This window comes from Martes martes (genome assembly GCF_963455335.1).
Source record: "Martes martes genome assembly, chromosome: X".
In the NCBI taxonomy this organism is placed as follows: Eukaryota; Metazoa; Chordata; class Mammalia; order Carnivora; family Mustelidae; genus Martes; species Martes martes.
Window position 1 is genome coordinate 37,939,917 of NC_137897.1, and position 20,626 is coordinate 37,960,542.

General features: G+C 42.5%; 1 protein-coding gene across 2 annotated transcripts in view; it reads right to left on the minus strand.

The window, feature by feature from the left end:
- Positions 1-8,482, minus strand: part of DIPK2B (divergent protein kinase domain 2B) — a gene marked incomplete at both ends in the record, with an annotated part of 29,688 nt that extends 21,206 nt beyond the window's left edge. For both annotated transcript variants that reach the window (XM_080795389.1, XM_080795390.1), the window contains 2 exons: positions 1,320-1,584; positions 8,250-8,482. In XM_080795389.1, coding sequence (XP_080651515.1) covers positions 1,320-1,584; positions 8,250-8,482 — 498 coding nt within the window. The remainder of the gene's footprint in view (positions 1-1,319; positions 1,585-8,249) is intronic.
- Between the last annotated feature and the right edge of the window lie 12,144 nt (positions 8,483-20,626).

Sequence of the window (20,626 nt, forward strand, 5' to 3'; positions counted from 1 at the left end):
TTCTGTTATCGGGTTCTGCTCAGTGTTGAGCAGCTCCGGGAAGGGGGGGTTCTTCTCACCTGAGCCTCCACTTCCTATCTCCTATGCAAACTCCAAGACGCTGATGTTGGATCCCACCACCACCTCCCTGGCCTGGGAAGGGCCTGACTTCCTTTGGTTCCTTCTCGCCCCACCCCAGGGCAGTGAGAGTCATAGACTGCAGGGCGCAAAAGGCTCCTACTGGAAAGCTCGATGTCAGATGGCAGCCATGTTCCCATAGCTTGACTACTCCTGATTGCAAAGCAGTGCCCACACAACCCAAGAACAAAGCCAGGTGGTCTTATGTCATGTATGACACATCCAGAGACCAGTGGTTCTTTGCTGGTGTCCCTCGTCTTGAAGAGGCCAAGGGAAGGTCTGAGTGCTCAGAAGTCCCTCAGGCAGTCTCAGGTGTCCATGTGAAGGGGGCTTGTGGTCTGGGGAGTGCAAGAGGCAGCGTCGGCATCCCCTGGGCGTGGTCGGTTCATGTCCTCCAGCCTTGTCATGGCAGGGAGGTTGGGGTTAACCTCTTCTTTCCCATCTCAGCTGAAGGAAAGGCACCCCTCAGTCCTCTGAGGGGGCACCTTCTGCCATCAGGGGCCCAGTGGGGTGTGTGGGGAGGTACGTGGTTGTGCTGGTTTGGGTGAGGAATCAGGATCCCGGGGACCATAGCACAGGGGTGGGGAACCAAAGCAAAGTATGAGGGCATCAGCAATGTGCTCAAGTCCTGGAGGCAGCCTACAGGGGGGAGCTAGTGGGAGCTCTCAGATGGGAAGAGGGAGCCGTATTAGCAGAGCCCGCTTCTGCCATGACTCAGGTTTGGTTCTTCTTTCTGGTGGGCATTGGATGAGGAAGCTGATATTTAAACTAGGCTCTCTGGATGGTAAAACAGGGTATCTAGGAGAGCTTCCAAGAGAGGGCACGGTCTGGAGGCTGGCAAAGGTCCCCCGAGAAGGTTGTAGGGTGAGCTAAACCCTGGGCGGTGGGGGAGGAGGAAGATTGGTGAGGGTCATCCCGTGGGTTCTTCAGAGCAGAGAGAGCAGCCAGAAATTGTTTCCCAAATAGTTGCGGTGGTGGGGGGGTGGTGTGTGTCATGTCAGCGAGAGTGGAGGATGACAAGGAGAAAGGTCCCTGTAAATAAAGCTGTCTAGTTACCGTCTTGTCACAAGCCACTCTGCTTTGTGACATGGTTTGGTCCCACTTCAGACGGGCTGTGACTCCTTTTCCCCACACGGAGCTGAGAATAGACGTCTCCCTCCACCTTGCCCCTTTGTCTTCCACCCCACTACCAGCACACTCACCTGCACCAGATCCGGTGTGAGACGCTTGGCCTGCAGCCATTTCTGGAACCTCCTGGTTTTCCGCAGGATGCGCTCGATGCTGCAGGTTTCTGGGGCTGCCACAGAGGCACAGATTCTCCTGTCCGAGATGTCACTCTGCTGTTTGCTGGCCAGCCTGGAGACCTCCACGGGGCGCCAGGTTTTGGAATCATCCGAGTAGTTTGCAGGGTAAGAAGGCAGGTAGTCGGGAGGCAGTCCAAGGGGGGAGGCCAGCCAGCTGTCAAACCTGGAAGAAGGGCCCTTTTATTTTATTTATTTTTTCTTTTAATGTATATATTTTTAAAGATGTAAAAAATTTATTTATTTGACAGAAAGAGAGAGAGAGCATGCACACAAGCTGGGGGAGCAGCAGGCAGAGGGACAGGGAGAAGCAGCTTTAGATTCTCTTGATACCCCATCCCCCCTCACAGATAGGGAAACTGAGGCTTACAGAGCTTAAGGACCTCATCCAAGTTCAGACAGTACATTGCTGAGCAGAGGTGCAGATCCAGGGCCATCGGTCAGCAGAGCCCATGGTCTTTCCCCTTCCTCAATACTGGTTCTAGAAACAGCCCACCCTCTGACTAATGTCTGGGTCTTGGAACCATAGTTCTTGAAGAGCCTTCTGGGCCTGCACTCGGAGGAGCACTGGCTCCCCATATCCCACTCCAAGTGGCCCCCTCAGTTTTGCCTTCAGTCCAAAGATTAAAGTCATCCATACCAGCCAAGTCACAGGAAGCAGTGGCAGGTAAATTATCACCACATTTCAAAGCCATCAGGGATCCAAGAGTTGTGTCATGTTACGCAACGGCCCAATTGGTCCTTAGTCCCCTACTAGGACCCCCATTGCTAGTTTCCTAGGCCCCACCTTGACCCTTTTCTCCAGTGATTCTTCTGGCCGCATGCCAACATTCCCATTAAGGGAGAATGTGAAATCTCCTTCTGATTTATGTAGGAAAAATTAGGAAGGTAATGTTTGCTTTCATGATTAATCATATTAGGCTTCTGAGATGTGTTCTATATTTAAGTTAAGTAAGAATCTGAAACTTCTTATTATTGGGCATTATTGGACCAACCTCATGATCATGACTTTTGGGGGAAATGAGCATTTTGATTGGCCCCAGAGTCTACACTGCTTTGTTTTCTCACTTACATGATGCAGCTTTGCCCTAAGAGATTGCAAGATCCTCGAAGAAGGTGCCCCAGGAGAACCTATCAATTAACATCTCCCACAACGCAGTAGTGTCATTCAAACTGCTGTGGAAGCAGGCTCAAAGAATTCTATTCAAGAATATTGCTACAAATCTATTTAAAAGGTGAAATATTGTGGGGCGCCTGGGTGGCTCAATCAGTTAAGCGTCTGTCTTCGGCTCAGGTCATGATGCTGGGGTCCTGGGATCAAGCCCTGCATTGGGCTCCCTGCTTAGCGGGGATCCCGCTTCTCCCTCTTCTTCTCCCTCTCCCCAGCTCATACTATCTCCCTCAAATAAATAAATAAAATCTTAAAAAATAAATAAAAATAAAAAATTTAAAAAAAGATGAAACATTGTAAACAAGCAGTGAGTCAATTTTACTGGCTTTCTCAGGACAACCATTGCGAATGATTCTCCCCTCTAAGAGGATAAAGAAGGGCAGAGGGCCCCGAGGCAGGGCTATCTGCTTGTTTCCTATAGCTGCTCTTGTTCCTGGGGTTTTAACCCCTTGAAAGGCCTGTGACCGAGGATTTATGATAGGTAGCTCTCTTAGACAGCGATTGTCACACCACGCATGTATGAAACACTTAGGCATGCCAGTCACTGTGCTAAATGCTTCCTGTGTAATTATTCAGTTAAACCTGGCAGCGAAGCTGTGAAGTCAGTAGTATTCTTAATCATACAGATGAGGAAACTGAGGCACAGAGAAGTAATTTGTCCAAAGTCATACAACCAGAAATTGGAGGGAGCGGCATTCAAGACTCCAGAACTCACAATCTCAAGTGCTTTGCCATGGCCTAGTCCCCTGTCATCCTTTTTATGACTTCGTTTGTGGGAACAGATCGGTAGGTAACATTATTAGGGGTCGTAGCTAGCAGTATCATAGTTTCCAGAGCTGGAAGTAAGCAAAAAGTTCATGTCGTCCAATCCACCTAAGGCCCTCAACATGGAGGACAGGATGGAGGTGTGGGGCAGAGCGACAGTGCTGCAATGAGAATAAAACACTCTTTTCTCTAGCATGTTCCTCATGCTTGCATCCCGTCAAACACTAAGTTTGTAGACATGCCTTCTTAAATATTTCTTGCCTCCCTTTCTTCTTCTCCATCCCTCAGGTCTGCCTAGAACTCTTAAAGCATCCAGCATCTTCCCAAAAGCTCTCAGGACACCTGTCACACTACTTAGAGCAGTTCACAGTGTTCTTTCCGGGCCCGTCTCCTGCTGCTCCCCCTTCCAACCTTGTTTTTTCTCACCGAATCAGTGATCATCCTTGGCTAAGCCATGTCATTTTGCACCTCAGAGCCTCCACCCACCTGGTCATGTGCCCATCCCTTTGTCTGAGATACTTTCTTCCATTTTCCTAGTGTCATCACTGTTTTCCCAGTGGAAAGTAAACTCCTGCAGGGCTACAACTGGGCTTTCTTCAACTTAGTCACTCAGTGCCTAGCAGAGGGCTGGGTGTGAAGTTAGTGCCCAGTGCATTTTAGTTGGATGGATGGATGGATGGATGAATGTGTATTTGGATGTATAGAGGGATGATAAGTGAATGGAGGGAAACGAGGAGGGCTAGCTGGGTAGCTGCTGCAGAGGGATGGTTGGGTGGAAGGATGCACGAACGGATGCTTGAATGAATGGGTTAATGAGTGCATGGGCGCATGCGTGGACAACGGAGCGTGTACATGGATGCTTTTGCCATAAGCTCTGGGGCCCTGCAGCTCCTGAGACCCTGACTTAATTCCAGAAAGTGAGTTAAAGCAATCATTACTATGATCTTCTGAGATGAAAGAAACAGATGAGGGCAAGGGAGAAGAGAAGGCAAAAGCGAGCCTAATGATTTACTTATTTTACTCCGACCCCTCCACTACTCAGAAGTATTCAAACTTCCTTTAAGACTTTGGGAGTTGGGGGGTGGGGATGCAAGTCCAAGTGAGTACAGGAAGGAAGGGCAGGGAAAGCACCTGTCTTGGTGAGAGGCCAGGAATCCCTAGGAGTAATTCGGATCAGAAATACTGCTGTTAAGTCTCCCGCCTCCACCTTTCTCCCCAACCTATGACCTGCACATAGATGAATTCTGATCGATCAGTTTCCTGGTCCATCTCGCCAGCTGGCACGATCGATTAGGAATTCACAGATAGGTATGTTTTCAGCAGGAAGACTATGTCAATCAGGTTCACTCTTTTTTTTTCTGGATTCCCTTAACTCTTTTTCATTCAGGACTTGAAAGTCGACACAGAACGCATGGGGAAACATGGAAATGTTCAAAGATGTTCAAAGATCAATGGTTGGGTATGGGAAGCAACAGATTTATCATTAGTGTTCTTGCCAAAGAGAAGATAAGGGTTAGAAGGAAAGATGCGTTCATCTGAGAGTTCAGCTGGGCTTTTTCCTAATGTTATCATCATAGTCATTTGTTAAAGTGGGAAAATATTTGGAGATGAAGAAGAGGAACACTCTTAGAAAGAGAGGTAAAGATATGAACTTACAGACAATTTAGCAAACAAGGAATAGAAATGGCCCATACTATATGTTGGCTAATTGAATTTAAATTAAAAAAAATAAATTAATTTAAAGAAACGAATTCTACAAGCCCACCCCTTAAAAGAAATGACCAATAAGCCTGAAAAAAAGGTTCAACTCAGAAGACATACAAACTAAGAATAGCAGTAATATTAAATATTTGTGAGCGTGCAAGAAGTGAGCTCTATAGGTAGAAGTCTCCATTTGGAGATATATACCTATATAAAGTCTCCTAAAAATGCACTGTATTTTGTGACCCAGAATTTTCCACTTCTGGGAATCTGTCATAGGAATTTATAATTGATGTGCACAAAAATCTAGCAATAAGGATGTTCAACATAACACTGTTTATAATACTGAAAAGAAAAAAAATACCTAGCTGTCTCACAGCAGTGGATTAGTTAAATTACGGTTGACTGATGTGATTGAATACTGCAAAGCCATTAAAAATCAAATTGTGGTTGTATCATTTGCAACTATCTTCTCCCATTTGGTGGTTTTGTTTTGTTTTGTTTTGTTTTGTCTTGTTGCTAGTTTCCTTTGCTGTGCAAAGGCTTTTTGTTTTGGTGCAGTCCCAAGAGTTTAATTTTACTTTTGTTTTCCTTGCCAAAGGAGACAATCTAGAAAAATGCCTCTATGGCTGACATTGAAGAATAGTTAGTAATGTGGAAACGTGTTCCTGACATACTGTTAAGTTAAAGTTTACAGAAAAGTGTACATAGGATGATCACATTTTTGCTGAAAAAAATTTTAAATCCATACTTAGAAAAAAGTGGCAAGGATATATAATGAAGGAGGAATTATACATGATTTTCATTTTGTGCTTTCTTCAATATTTCTTGAAAATTCTAAAATAAATAGATATTACTTTTAAAACAAAGAAACAGTTGCTTCTGCTGTAAAGAACTATAAACAAGTCCACGTCCCCACAACCACTCGCTGTCTCTCTCTGCAGCTGAATTTGAGGAATGTACGTTCTCAACGTGGAGAGCCCTAAAGCCCAACCTGCCCCACCCAGTGCTTTCCTGCCTGTCTCTGGACACATCCCTTTCGGACGCACATGGAACATAAATTCTGAGGGAGCTGAGGTAATATCCTGAACTTGAATGGAACACAAACCCATGTGGGGAAATGTTCCCTGATTCGGCCAATACCTGCCTGGTGAGAAAAATTTCATTTATTGCCACTGGCAAAGAGTCAACTATACGATTCATATACTCTTGTTTAGTTACCTTGGGGAAGATGTGACCCTGGGACTCTCCTTCTGTTGACTCCCATAATGGCCCTCCCTCCTGTCGGAAAAATCTGTTCGTGTTCTCCCCGCCTCCTTTCTCTGAGGAATAAGCCCCACTTCATCCATGTTCTTGGCCCTTCCCATCCCATTTCTTAGGCGGGATGGCAATCTTGTGTTCACTTTCAACATTCCCGTCTTTCTGTCACACTGAGTTGGTCAACAAAATGACTTCTCTAGCTGAACCCACTGGCATCCTTCCTGCCCTGCTTTGTTCCCACTGACCTTTCTCCTGGGCTAGGAGAACTGGCCTGGCTGCCCCTGCCAACGTCAACCCATCCATCCTGCACACTGCTTTCCTTTTTAAAATTATTATTATTTTTTAAAAAATTATTTATTTGAGAGTGACAGAGTGCATGAGCAGGGTGGCAGGGGGAGGGGCAGAGGGAGAAGAAGCAGACTCCCCACTGAGCAGGAAGCCTATGGTGGTGCTCCAATCCAGGACCCTGAGATCATGACTTGAATCAATGGCAGACTCACATTGCCTTCCAGAAGATTCTTCCAAACACAAGTCTCAACCTATCTCTACCCCGACTAAACTCCTTTGCCATTGCCTGCAATAGAGCTTCGCCAGTTGGAAAGTCTTTCAATTTTTCACCATTAGAGATGCCTTAAAAAAAGACCTAATGGGGAAAGTCCACATCAATACGATATCTATCATCTTGTAAAAGTTCCACATTTTTGATTGATATTTTCCATTCGTTATATCTGTTTAGTAACTTAGTTGAATAATCATATATGTTTTTGGTTAGTACAGACTGAAAATCAAATTATTGTAAATTAATGCTGTTTGTTTGGTCACCAAATCTTACACGCCTCAGATAGGTTCTTGGAGGAGGGCTAAGGAGAAAAGGCCTATTACAAAAGGTCTCGAAGAGGCGGGGAACTGCTGGCCCACGGGTGAAGGTCCCAATTCCTTGGCATGGCATTCAAGGCCCCTTCCCCAACTGCCTCTTCCAATAGCCTCCTTCTACCACTCCTCCACATTGGTCCCATGCTCCAACCACTAAGTGCTTCTCTCCTCTCCCCACACCCTGGGCCATTGTTTTAGCTGGTCCTTCTACCTTAAGCTTGTCTCCTAAATTTTGGCTCATCCTTTAAAGGCCTTGCTCTGAATGCTTTCCCCAGCCCCCATTTAGAATTAATATCCCCCTTAGAACTCCCAGAGGTCCTGTACATTTCAGGCCATGTCTTATTTTTGTTATTTGTAACATGGCTCTCTCCTCCTGAGTCCCTCGAGGGCAATGACCAAGAGTTACAGCAATGCCATTGGAGCACCTACTGGGTCTTGACTGTCGTCAAGACTCATTGACTCTATACTGACAGGCTTGAACTCCAGAGTGCGAGACCGTCCTTTGGTGAGATCCAAATGCATCACCATTCACTAAACTTGGGTTTTCCTCTGGAACAGAAAATTGGTTTTGAAACTTTGAAGTAAACTGCCCTGGTTTGAATCCCAGATCTGCCCCTTACTAGGTGGTGACCTTGGGCAAGTCACTTAATCTTGCTCTGGTCACTCTCTGAGTAATGAGTGCTAAACATTAACGTTCCAGGATGGTGATGCGGAGAGAATAAAAAATAAGCTCTAAAATGTCTGTCACATAGTAGGCCTTCTATTAATTCTATTTCCCTCTTTTTATGAGAAATGAACTTGGTAAACTCAATGATCCCGGGCTACTTCATTCATAGAAAAGAACACTTTAAGCTCCTACTTCAAAAGAAAACTTTGCATTTAGCATTTAGGGCTAGCACTCAGCTTCATTCCTTTTCCCCCTCCTCACCCCAACTTCAACCCATCACTGCTCTGATTACATGACTTCGCTTCAGCTCTCCCCCCTGAAATTGCCTCCTGGCCATCATCAAGCGAAGGGAACAGGAGTTTGCCCCTCCAAGTTACTGAACAGAGATTCTGACCTTATTTCTTCTTTAAAGAACTTCTTGCAAATTGATGTCCCGATGCAGGCATTGCATTTATCAAGACCGAGGAAAGTCCTTCCAAAACTGTAGCTGGTTCTGCTTCGGGGCACCAGAGAAGGAGAGGGAGAAGCCAGCGAGGAAAGAGAACAGCTCAGGGCTGAGACCCACAGCAGCAGCACCAGGCGGCCCGGGCAGAGGCTGACAGCCTTGGGCCCCAGCTGGGGCTCCATCTCCTGCTCCAGATTCCCGCCCGAGCCTTCAGCTGCTCACTCAGAGCTGCGCAGGGCTAGGGCTTGGCAAAAGAGAGGGGGCTGGGCCCCGGGCGGTGACCCCATCTCAGCTTCCCCAATTTCTGTTTGAGGATGCTAAGGAGCTTGGGGCTAGTGGGGCTGGAGAGGAGGTGAGGAAGTCCACGGAGGATGCTGATAACACCGTTTCCAGAGTTACTCTTCCTCTGTCTGGGGCGGCTGCCTCAGGCTGGGGAAGGGCTGACTGGCAGATTTAGGGAAGGACAATGGTCAGGGCTTCCCTGTGCGGTCCTTTCGACAAACACAGGATATCCTGGCTGGGCAGGAAAGGTCCATTCAGGATGTGTGTCCGACCTGGATTCCACCTGGGAGTTTCAAAGGATCCTGAAGGTCTCCACCCTCCACTGTTTCAGTTCTGGGCACATCTGTCCCTATTCGTGCGCGTGCCCCCACCCCCCAGTTACATCTCTCCCTGTGGATCTCTCTCTCTCCTTCACACACACACACACACACACACACACACACACACACACACACAAATTACATCTCTCCCTGTGGATTTCTCTCCCTATAGATCTCTCTCTCACTCTCTCTCTCTCTCACATACACACACACACACACACACACACACACAGCAATTTCCCCCCTCTGCAGTGGATACTTTGGCCCACGCCTTGACGAGCCATCCCAGCCCCACTTTGATTGTATTTGGCTGTGAAATAACTCTAGGTCAGTCTGCTGGTCATTAAATGGCCCATTTAACACTCATTTCGGTGGCAAAAAGGTTTGGCTGCTTCAGGAATAGGAAAACTCAACTTAGCCCATGTTTCAGCTCCTCTCGCAGACCTGAACAGGGAGAGGAAGGAATCTGGTGCTCTCTGATGTGATGAGGGAGCACCGGAAAGATTCTTCAGTCTGCACCCAGCTGTGTCTGTCCCTTGACCCGCCGTCCCCCAAGCTCGTCCCCGCCTGCCAGTCCCCACTCCCTTCACCATCCTGCCTCCCTTCTCCATGCCAGCCTGACTTGGTGGCATTTACTGTCCACAATTGCCTTCCTTCTGACAGCAAGATAAGGTCCACAGCATGGAGTGGAAGGGAGTGCTAATTTAGGAATGGAGAGAGCATATGAGGACCAAACCAGGGAAGGCAGGCTTGGGATAGGAGAGGAGGGCCAAGGCAGATAAGAGGGGGCTGGGGACGGTCTCGGAAGAATCGGGCGGTTTGGCTAACGATTGGCAGGAAGAGCAGGTTAATGGTTGTTCTCCAATGATTAAATATGTGCTTACAACCTCACTGTCTGTCCTCCTCAGGGGAATGTTCGGTTGCATTTAATTCTGGAGTTGGGAGAGTTCTTTATATATTCTCGATACTAGTTCCGTGTTAGATATGTGGCCTGCAAATATTTTCTCCCGGGTGGTAACTTGTCTTTCATCTTCTGAACAGGGTCTTTTGCAGAATCAATGTTTTTCTTTTTATGGATCATGGTTTTAGTGTCAAGTATAAGAACTCTTCACTTAGCCCTAGACCCCAGGGGCTTTTCTCCTATGATTTCTTATAAAAGTTTTATAGTTTTATACTTTCCATTGAAATCTATGACCCAGTTTGAATTAAGTTTTCTGTAGGATGTGGTTAGGTCAAGCAGGTTCATAGTTTTGCCGATGGATATCCAATTGCTCCAACACCATTTATTAAAAAATTTATCCTTCTTCCATCAAATTGCTTTTCACCTTTGTCAAAAATCCGTTGTCTGTAATTATAGGTGGCTATGTCTAGATTCTCAGTTCCGTTCCATTGACCTATGTGTCTATTCCTCTGTCACTATCACACAATCTGATTATTGTAGCTATAGACTATGTCTTGAAATTGGGTAGACTGAGCCTTCCAACTTACTTCTTCCTTTTCACAATTATTCTAGCTATTCTAGTTTGCTTGCCTTTCTATATAAATTTTAGAATAATCTTGTCTATACCTACAAAAAAAACCTTGCTGGAATTTTGATAGGGGTTGAGTTAAATCTGTGTATCAGTTTGGGGAGAATTGATAATCTTTATTATATCGAGTTTTCAATTGTATAAACATGTTATGCCTCTTTATTTATTTGGATCTTCTATTTCTTTTGTCAGCATTTGGTAGTTTTCAGCATCTAAGTCCTGTACACTTAAGTATTTTATTTCTGAAGGAGCATTTGGAAATGGTGTCATGTTTTAAATTTTGGTGTCTGTGTGTTCATTGCAAATATGTAGAAATACAATTGAGTCTTGTATGTTGATGTTGTATCCTGTGACCTTGTTGAAATGATCTATTAGTTCTAAGAGATTTTTTTGTAGATTCCTTGGTATTTTAAAAAAATTGTTTATTTATTTATTTGTCAGAGAGAGAGAGAGGGAGAGAGAGAGTGCACAAGTGGGGGAGCAGCAGGCAGAGGGAGAAACAGGTTCCCTTGCTGAGCAAGGAGCCTGATGCTGGACTTGATCCCTAGACCATGGGATCATGACCTGACGAGAAGGCAGACATGTAACTGACCGAGCCACTCAGGCATTTCAATTCCTTGGTATTTTCTATGTAGATTATCATGTCATCCTCAAATAGGGAGTTTTATTTCTTCTTTTCATCAGTATTTTGTACATTCCAAGATCCGCATCCTATAAATGGTATTATATTTTAAAATTTGGGTTCCACATGATCACTGTGAGTTGCTTTTTCGCTTTTCTATTTTCAATTTCATTGATTTCTGGTCTTACCTTTATTATTTCTTCCTTTCTGTTGGCTTTGGATTTGTCATGCTCTTCTTTTTTTAGTTTCTTGAGATAGGATCTTAGATTATTTATTTGGCAGCTTTCCTCATTTTAAAGTAAGCATTTTATATTATAATTTTTTCTTTGGACACTATATTAGCTCTATCCCACAACATTTGATATGTTGTATTTTTATTTGTAGTCAGTTCCATGTACTCTAAGATTTTTCCACAAGACTTCTTCTCTGACCCATGAATTATTTCAATGTCTGTTGTTTACTTTCAAAATGTTTGAACATTTTCTTGCTTTCTTCCTGTTAACTGATTTTTAATTTGATTCCACAATGGTCCGAAAACATGCTGTATGGTTTCAATTTTTTAAAAAGATTTATTTATTTGTTTGAAAGAGAGAGAGAAAGAGAGAGAGAGTGAGCAGGAGCCGGGGGAGGGGCAAAGGAAGAGGGAGAGGGTCAACCAGACTTCTTGCTGAGCAGGGAGCCCCATGTGGGACTCGAGTCCAGGATCCTGAGATCATGACCTGAGCTGAAGTCAAATGCTTAACCCGCTGATCCACCCAGGCACCCCTCATTTCAATTTTTTATTTCAAATTTGTACAGGTTTGTTTATGGTCCAGGATATAGTCTGTCTTGGTGTGTGTTTCATGAGCTCTTGTTAAGAATGTGCATTTTGCTCTTGCTGGGCAGAGTGTTGTACAAATGTTGACTAGGTGTTGCTGGTAGACAGTGTTGGTTCTTCTATATCTTTGATGATTTTCTATCTGGTTGTTTTTCAGTTGTGGATTGACTATAATTGTGGATTTAAAAAATTTTCTCTTTTAATTTTCTCAGTTTTTGCTTCATATATTTTATAGCTGTCTTGTTTGGTGTACACATTTAAGATTACGATGTCTTTATGATGGATTGACCCTTTTATCACTATGGAATGTCCCTCTCTGTCCTTGATAATTTTCCTTTCCCTCAAGTCTACTTTATATGATATTAATATAGCTGTTCCCACTTTCTTTTGATTAATGTTTGTATGGTGTATCTTTTTCCATCCTTTACTTCCAACCTAATTATATTGTTATATTTAAAACGTGTTTCTTGTTGACAGTATTGTTGGGTCATGTTTTGTTTATTTTTACTCCACACCACCAATCCTTGTCTTTTAATTGGTATATTTAGATCATTTACATTTAATGCAAATATTGAAAAGTTAGGGCTTAAGTATGCCATTTAATGTTACTTTTATTTGTTCTTTCTGTTTTCTTTGTCCTACCACCTGCACATTTTAGAATCCCATTTGAATTATCTATAGTGCTTTTAAGTGTATCTCTTTGTATAGCTTTACTAGTGGTTGTTGCCAGTATTACATTTTACATACACCACTATCCCAGTCTAGTGGTGCCAACAGCTTACCACTTTAAGTGAAGTGTAGAAATCTTAACTCCCCTACTTATAATGCAATTGTCTTAAATATTCCCTCTATATACATTTAGGGCCACACTAGATGGTGTTATAATTTTTGTTTAAAAAAACCAAGTGTTAATTTTAGTCAACTCAAGAGGAAAAGGAAAGTATATTGTATTCACCCACATTGTTACTCTTTCCATTGTTCTTTCTTCCTTCTTGATGATATAAGATTTCTTCTTCTGTCATTTCCTTTCTGCTTAGAGAATTTCCTTTAGTTATTCTTTTAGAGTAAGTCTGCTATTGACAAATTCTCTTTGTTTTCCTTCATCTGAAAATGTTTTATTTGCCCTCTTTTCTTGAAGGATATTTTCTGTGGATTTAGAATTCTGAGCCGATGATTCTTTTCTTTTAACATTTCAAAAATGTTCCATTTCCTTTCGGCTCATATGGTTTCTAATAGAGAAATCCACTTTCACTCATTGTTCTTTGCCTATAGGTTAGTCTCTGACTGCTTTCAATATTTTTTCTTTGTGTTTAGTTTTGAGAACTTTTGTCTGCTAGAGTGGATTTCTTTGAATTTATTCTGTTCATAATTCACTCAGCTTCTTGAATGTGTACATTTATGTCTTTGGTTAAATTTCAAAACTTTTCAACCATTATTTATTCAAATACTTTTTCAACCCCTCCTTCTTTCTATTCTCCTACTGACAATCTGATGATATGTATGTTAGACCTTTTGTTGTATTTTCATAGGTCATTGAGGCCATGATTCTTATTTTTTTCAAGCATGTTTTCCCTCTTGTCAAATTGGGTGATTTTTATTGATGTATCTTCAAGGTTACCAATTATTTTCTTGTTCCCTCCATTCCATTAAGTCTTAATTTCAGTTAGTGTATTTTTCAGTTCTAAAATTTCCATTTTGTTCTTTGTATCTTCTTTCTTTTTCTTTACTCAGTTTTTCTATTTTTTGAATTTGTATCAGATGTCTTAGTAACGATCACCAAAGTATTTTTACAAAAGCTCCTTTAAAATCTTTGTTAGATAATTTCAACATCTATGTCATATTGCTGTTGGCATCTACTGATTGTCTTTTTTCATTCAAGTTGAGCTTTTCCTAATTTTTAGTATGATGAGTGATTTTCAGTTGAAATCTGGACATTTTTGATACTATGTTATGAGATTCAAGATCTTATTTAAGTATTATGTTTTAGCTGACTTCTTGAAATACCACTGGAAAGGGACTAGCAGGGAGAGAGCCACCTCATTACTTCCAAAGGGAAGTTCAGGCTCCCACTCAGCTATTGTTGACACCTGGGAAGGAGGGTCTTTTTACTTCTGAGGGGCTATGGGAACTCCTGACCTCCACTAAGCCTCTGCTGATTTCACTCTAGCTGGGATATCACAAGTGCCCCATTATTACTCCCCACTGTGGTCTCTTGTGATATTGCAGAGCGATGATGGCCTTGTTACACCTGGATAGTGGTTAAAGTTCTGACTCCCTACTAGGCCCTCTGATACAGCCCTGTCAGGAAGACAAAGTAGGTACTTCATTACCACAGGGTGGAGATTGAAGTCCAGATTCTCACATGGTCTCCACTGATGGTTGGAAGAGAGTGGGTATGCCTTGTTACTGCCTGGTGGACATGGAAGTTTTGGCTCCCCACTTGGCCTTCTCTGCATCACCCCAATGGAGAAGGGAAATTAGGGTGCTTTGTTATAGACTGGTGAGGGTGAAGATGTAGGTTCTCCTCTTGGCCTTGCTGGTGGGGTAAGGTCACAGTTTTTCTCTGTCTTTCTAGCTGCCCTTTCGTAGTCCTTTGGCTAAAGAGATATGGTTTTTGTTGGGCTTTAAAAAAAATCTCTGTCAGTTGGCCTTTCCAGGTTGCTGACTTCTCTAGTACCAAGTTTTGCATATATGAGGCGATAAGAAAACATGGGGAGCTCACAACCATGTCATTCCTCAATTCTCAACTTCCTTAGCTCATGGGTCTTCTTTCTATTTGTCAGTGTCTTCTTATGTTTGGTTTACTTAATGATGTCTAGAGTTTTAGGTTATACTTAGTAGGAGTGATAGGGAAATGTACTTTTCTACTTCTTTCTGGAAACAGAAGTTCCTCACAGTCTTTTATAGCCTAATCTCAGTAGTGATGTTCCATCACTGTTGTATTGTATCTGTTAGAAACAAGTCATTAGGTACAGCCCACACATAAAAGGAGAGGATTATTTAAGGACATGGATGCCAGGAGATGGGAATCACTGGGGGCCATTTTAGAAGGATGCCTACCACACCAGAGCTACTCAAATTATGGCCTCCAGACCAGCAGCAGTGACATGACCAAAAAATTTTTTAGAAATGCAAATTCTCTGGTTCAAACCCAGACCCACTGAATCAGAAACTCTGAGAGTGGGGGCTAGCACTCTGTATTTTAACAAGCCCTGCAGGAGATTCTCATGTATTTTATTTTTAATTTTTTAAAAGATTTTATTTATTTATTTGACAGAGAGAGGTCACAAGTAGGCAGAGAGGCAAGCAGAGAGAGAGAGGGGGAGGCAGGCTCCCTGCTGTGCAGAGAGCCTGATGTGGGGCTCGATCCAAGGACCCTGAGATCATGACCTGAGCTGAAGGCAGGTGCTCAACCCACTGAGCCACCCAGACACCCCAATTCTGATGTATTTTAAAGTTTGAGAACCATTTCTCTAAGTCATTTACTAAGCTTTTCCATTAGCTTCTGCCTGGTCACTTTAGGTAAGAGGGCACCACCTATCTATCCTGCAAAACAACCCATTTTATTTTTCAGCTCCTAGTATTTTATTACATAAATAATCCATATTCATTGTGGTAAAATTAGATAATAGAAATAACCAAAAGAAAAAAATCTGCCTTACCCCCACTGAAAGATAAGCACTGCTAAACTTTTGCTATATTCTAATAGTCCAGGTTTTAAAAATACATATATTCACAAAAAAGACATACATCCATACATACAAACCTACAACCTGATTTTTTGAAACTTAACCAATTCTATTTTTGAATGATTCTAACGGAATGTATGTCCTTGTGTTGAGCTCAAATTTGCCTTTTTGTAATTTGCAATTTAATTCAGTTTTGCCTCTGGAACTACAACTGACAAGTCCGTTTGTTCTGCCACATAAGCTTTCAAATATGGGTAGCAAGTTACCATGTAACTCCTATCAAGCTAAATATATCCCATTCTTTGAACATGTTCTCTTATCATAATGCTCCTAGAACATTTGCCATGGTGTGGTGTACCCTCTGACAATATTCTTGTTCAGTGGCTCTCAAAGTGTGGCCCTAAGACAAGCTTTATCTGGGAACTTACTAGAAATGCACATTCTTGGGCCTCACCCCAGACCTACTGAGCAGAAACTCTGTGGCAGGGCCAGTAATCTGTGCTTTAACAGGTCTTCTGATGCATGCTGAGAACCAATGATATACTCAATTGATTTCCATATTAAGGAGTTGATATGGTCTGGATTTCATTCATGCTGGGCATGATATATCTATATATATATATATAGACAGATATATCAGAGATTATATTTTCTTTTTTTAGCAGCTGCATTTAGTCCTCTTGGCTCATATAAACTTTCTTTTTTTTTAAAAGATTTTATTTATTTATTTGACAGAGAGAGAGATCACAAGTAGGCAGCGAGTCAGGAAGAGAGAGGGGGAAGCAGGCTCCCTGCTGAGCAGAGAGCCCGATGCAAGGCTCTATCCTAGGATCCTGAGATCATGACCTGAGCCAAAGGCAGTGGCTTAATCCACTGAGCCACCCAGGTGCCCCTAAACTTCCAGCAAACTAAAATACTCAGTTATTTTCATATGAACTGTTTTGTCAGGTGCCCTTAGTCTATACTAGCATATGGATTAAAAAAAAAAAAAGCTTTAACTTGGGCTCTTCATAGTTTTATTGGTTTAATTGCATCTTGAGTTTTTCCTCCCCAGCTTTACTGAGATATAATTGATATATAGCACTGCATAAATTTAAGGTGGACAATCTTAATTCTCCTTTTGATTCCTTCTTGGGCCCATTTGTTTTCCAGAAGTGTGTTGTTTAGTTCCTACATGCTTGTACATTTTCCAGCTCTCCTTTTGTTGTTGATTTATAGTTTTACATCAAGTGGTTAAAGAAGATATGTAGTATGATCTCAACCTTCTTAAATTTGCCAAGACTTGTTTTGTGTCCTTTTATGTGATTTATCTTAGAGAATGTTCCATGTGCAATTGAGAAGAATGTGCATTCTGCTGCTGTTGAATGGAATGTTCTATAAATGTCTGTTAGGTCCATTTGGTCTGATGTATGGTTCAAGTCCAACATTTTCCTGTTGATTTTCTGTCTGTATAATCTCGCCATTGCTGAAAGTCCCCTACAATTGTTGTATTTTTGTCTATTTCTCCCTTTAGATTTGTTAGTATTTGCTTAATATATTTAGGTACTCTGATGTTGGGTGTATATATAGTTATGATCATTATACATTCTTGATGAATTAATCTCTCTATCATTATATAATGAACTTCTTTAGTTTTGTTACCATTTTCATCTTACAGTCTTTTGTCTGATGTAGGTAGAGCTACCTTACTGTCTGTTTTCCTCATACATGGAATTTCTTTTTCCACCCTTTACTTTGTACCTGTGTGTGTCCTTAAAGCTAAAGAGTCTCCTGTTGGCATCACATAGTTGATTCTTGTTGCTTCTTTTCCCCATCCAGCCATTCTATTTCTTTCGATTGGAGAATTTAATCCCTTCATATTTGGAGTAATTATTTATAGGTTAGGAGTTACTAGTGCTGTTTTATTCATGGTTTTTGGATGCTTTGAAGTTTCCTTGTTCCTTTCTTCCCTTCTTGCTGCCATCCTTTGTGAATTTATGATTTTCCATGGTATGCTTTGATTCTCTTCTGTTTATCTCTTGTGAATCCACTGTATGTAGGTTTTTGCTTTGTGGTTATCATGAGACTCGCATAAAACATCTTATTGATATAACAGTTTATTTTATGCCAATAACAATTTAATTTTGATTACATTCAAAAACTACTATTTCACTTCCTCCTTTTATGTTTTTTAAAACACTTATTTATTTGAGAAAGAGAGTAGGGGAGGGGCGGAGGGAGAGGGAGAGAGAATCCTCAAGTAGATTCCCTGTAGAGTGGAGAGCCTTACGCAGGGCTTGATCTCGAGACCCTGAGATCACAACTTGAGCCAAAGTCAAGAGTCTGGCACTTAACTGACTGAGCCACTTCTTTTATATTTTTGATGTCGTAATTTATCTTGTTTTATGTTATACATCCATTAACAATTATTATGGCTTTATTTATTTATTTATTTAAAATTTTAGCCTGGTCTATCCCTATATGGCCCTGAATCAGGGACTGATCCAAAGGAGTCTGGATGTTGAGTCCCACAGCACTCACATGCACAGCTTACTCCTACCCTCAGGCATCAAGCCCTCTGAGCCTGCTGAACAGGGCCTGTCCTCATCCACCAGGCTATAATCCTGAGGCCAACAACTTTCTGCATGCTGTCACTGGCCAGAAAGCCTGAATGATTGTCACCATGAGACCCCATACAGTCCTGAGTTCCTGGGGGTCACTTTGTCTTAGCTACGGTTATTTTTAGTACTCTGTCCTTCAACTTTTATACTCAAGTTAAGTGGCTAATACACCACCATTATTACAGCCCTAGAGGATTCTGAATTTGACTGCATACTTACCTTTACCAGTGTTCGTATATTTTCATGGCTGCAAAACCCACTAATAACTTTTTGGAAGTTTTCTTTTAGGTTACAGGCTGATTTTCACTTTCTGGTTTAAAAATTCTTTTTTTTGGTTTTTCAAAATTTAATTATATGTCTTACAGAGGATTTCTTTGAGTTTGGTGACATATGAGCTTCATTAACATCCAAGATTTGGAGAGTTCTTTGCCATTTTTCTTTAAATAAACTTCCTGCCTCCACTCCCTTACTTCTTCTCTGGAACTGCAATCATTTGCAAATTGCTTCTTTTGATGGTATCCCCATAGATCCCGTTTTTCATTCTTTTTTGTTTGTTCTTCTCTGACTGATTAATTTCAAGATTCCTGTCTTCTCCTCCTCCTCCTCCTCCTCCTTCTTCTTCTTTTTTAGATTTATTTATTTGAGAGAGAGAGAGAGAGAACAGGAGGAGGGGCATAAGGAGAGGGAGAGCCAGAATCTCAAGCAGACTCCTTACTGAGGACGGAGCCCAATGCAGGGCTTGATCCCACAACACTGAGATCATGACCTGAGTTGAAATCAAGAGTTGGATGCTTAACTGACTGAGCCGCCAGGTGCCCCTCAAAGTTTCTGTCTTCTAAGATATTTTCCTTCTGCTTGATTCACTCTGTTGTTGATACTCTCTAATGCATCCCCCCCATTTCATTTATTATGTTCTTCAGCTCTAGAATTTTTTAAATGATTTTTATCACTTTGTTAAAGTTCTTGTTTTGTTCATGTATTGTTTTTCTTATTTGTTTGAGTTGTCATTCTGTGTTTTCTTGTACCTTAGTGAGTTTCTTTAACACAGTTATTTTGAATTCTTTACTGGGTAAATCATAGAACTCCATCTCTTTGGGATGAGTTACTGGACGATTTCGTGATCCTTGTTGTGTCATGCTTCCTTGATTTTTGATGTTCCCTGAAGTTTCGCAATCCTGTCTTCACATTTGGAGTAGCAGCCATCTTCTCTAGTCTTTACTAACTGCTTTTGGGAGAGAAATACCTTCTGTCAGTCTTGCTAGGGATTCTGAAGTGTCCATGGATACACCTTCTCCACACTCCTTGCTCCCTCTTACGGCAGAATTCTTAAATGGGGCATGTCTCTTCTCCATCTTGCAAAGCGCCAAAGAGAGTGCCCACAGCCCCGCTTTTTTCCTCTCAAAGGTAGTACTAAGGCTCCAGTTTGTGGTCTCTTCCTGGCCCACAGATCTGGGTCAGTTTTCTACATGTGCTCACTAGTCACGTGACAAACCTTGCTCTTGTCACCATGAGGAGCATACACAGGCAGCCTGCCACAGGGTGGAGGTGTGTGGGGGTTAAGTTCAAGGAGTGTTGATGGTGCCATGGCCAGTTGGAAAGATTTGAGGTTGAAGTGTCCCTAGTGGTTCATAGTCAGCCTTCTTGATGGAGTCCATCATGCAGTTAGTAAGATCTGCATCCTTTTAATACTCTCCAAGAGTCCTATCTGTTGCTTTTCCAGTCTCTTCCCACCCCTCAATAATACAGCTCACTATTCAGTACTCTGGATGGGTTAAGGGTGAGAAGAGCCTCTTTAGCAGTGTCTCACACCCATTGCTGGGCAATTTGGATGCTCGATCACATGCTCTTATTCTCCCCTGTGGGGAAAAATCATGGGCTGAGATCTTTCTTGGCCCTTGCTGTGTTGCCTCAGAAGAGGGATGATGCAGGTAAAGTCATACTGTACCTCTTACTCTCTTCAGTGCATCCAAACTTATATTTTTTTGCTCCAAAAGTATGCTTGACTTTCTCAGCTGGAAACCCAGAGTTCCACAAAGGCTCTGTCATCTGTGAGTGATTGTCTAAGATGGTGTTTTCTAGGTGATCTTGGACTGTGGCCAAGAGGGCCCGGAGACAGTCCACAGGTCAGTGAAGGGTCCACAACCAGGACTGAGGTCTGTATGCCTCTTGTTCATTCTGTGGGTGGGTGACACTTCTCCCGAGTCTGTTGGTGTATGGTGCTGGAATCCATAGGTACCACAGAGGCACTTTTTTTTTTTAATTTTATTTATTTATTTGTCAGAGAGAGAGAGGGAGAGAGAGTGAGCGAGCACAGGCAGAGGCAGAGAGAGAAGCAGGCTCCCTGCCAAGCAAGGAGCCTGATGCGGGACTTGATCCCAGGATGCTGGGATCATGACCCGAGCCAAAGGCAGCTGCTTAACCAACTGAGCCACCCAGGTGTCCCGACACAGGGCACTTTTGTCTGTGT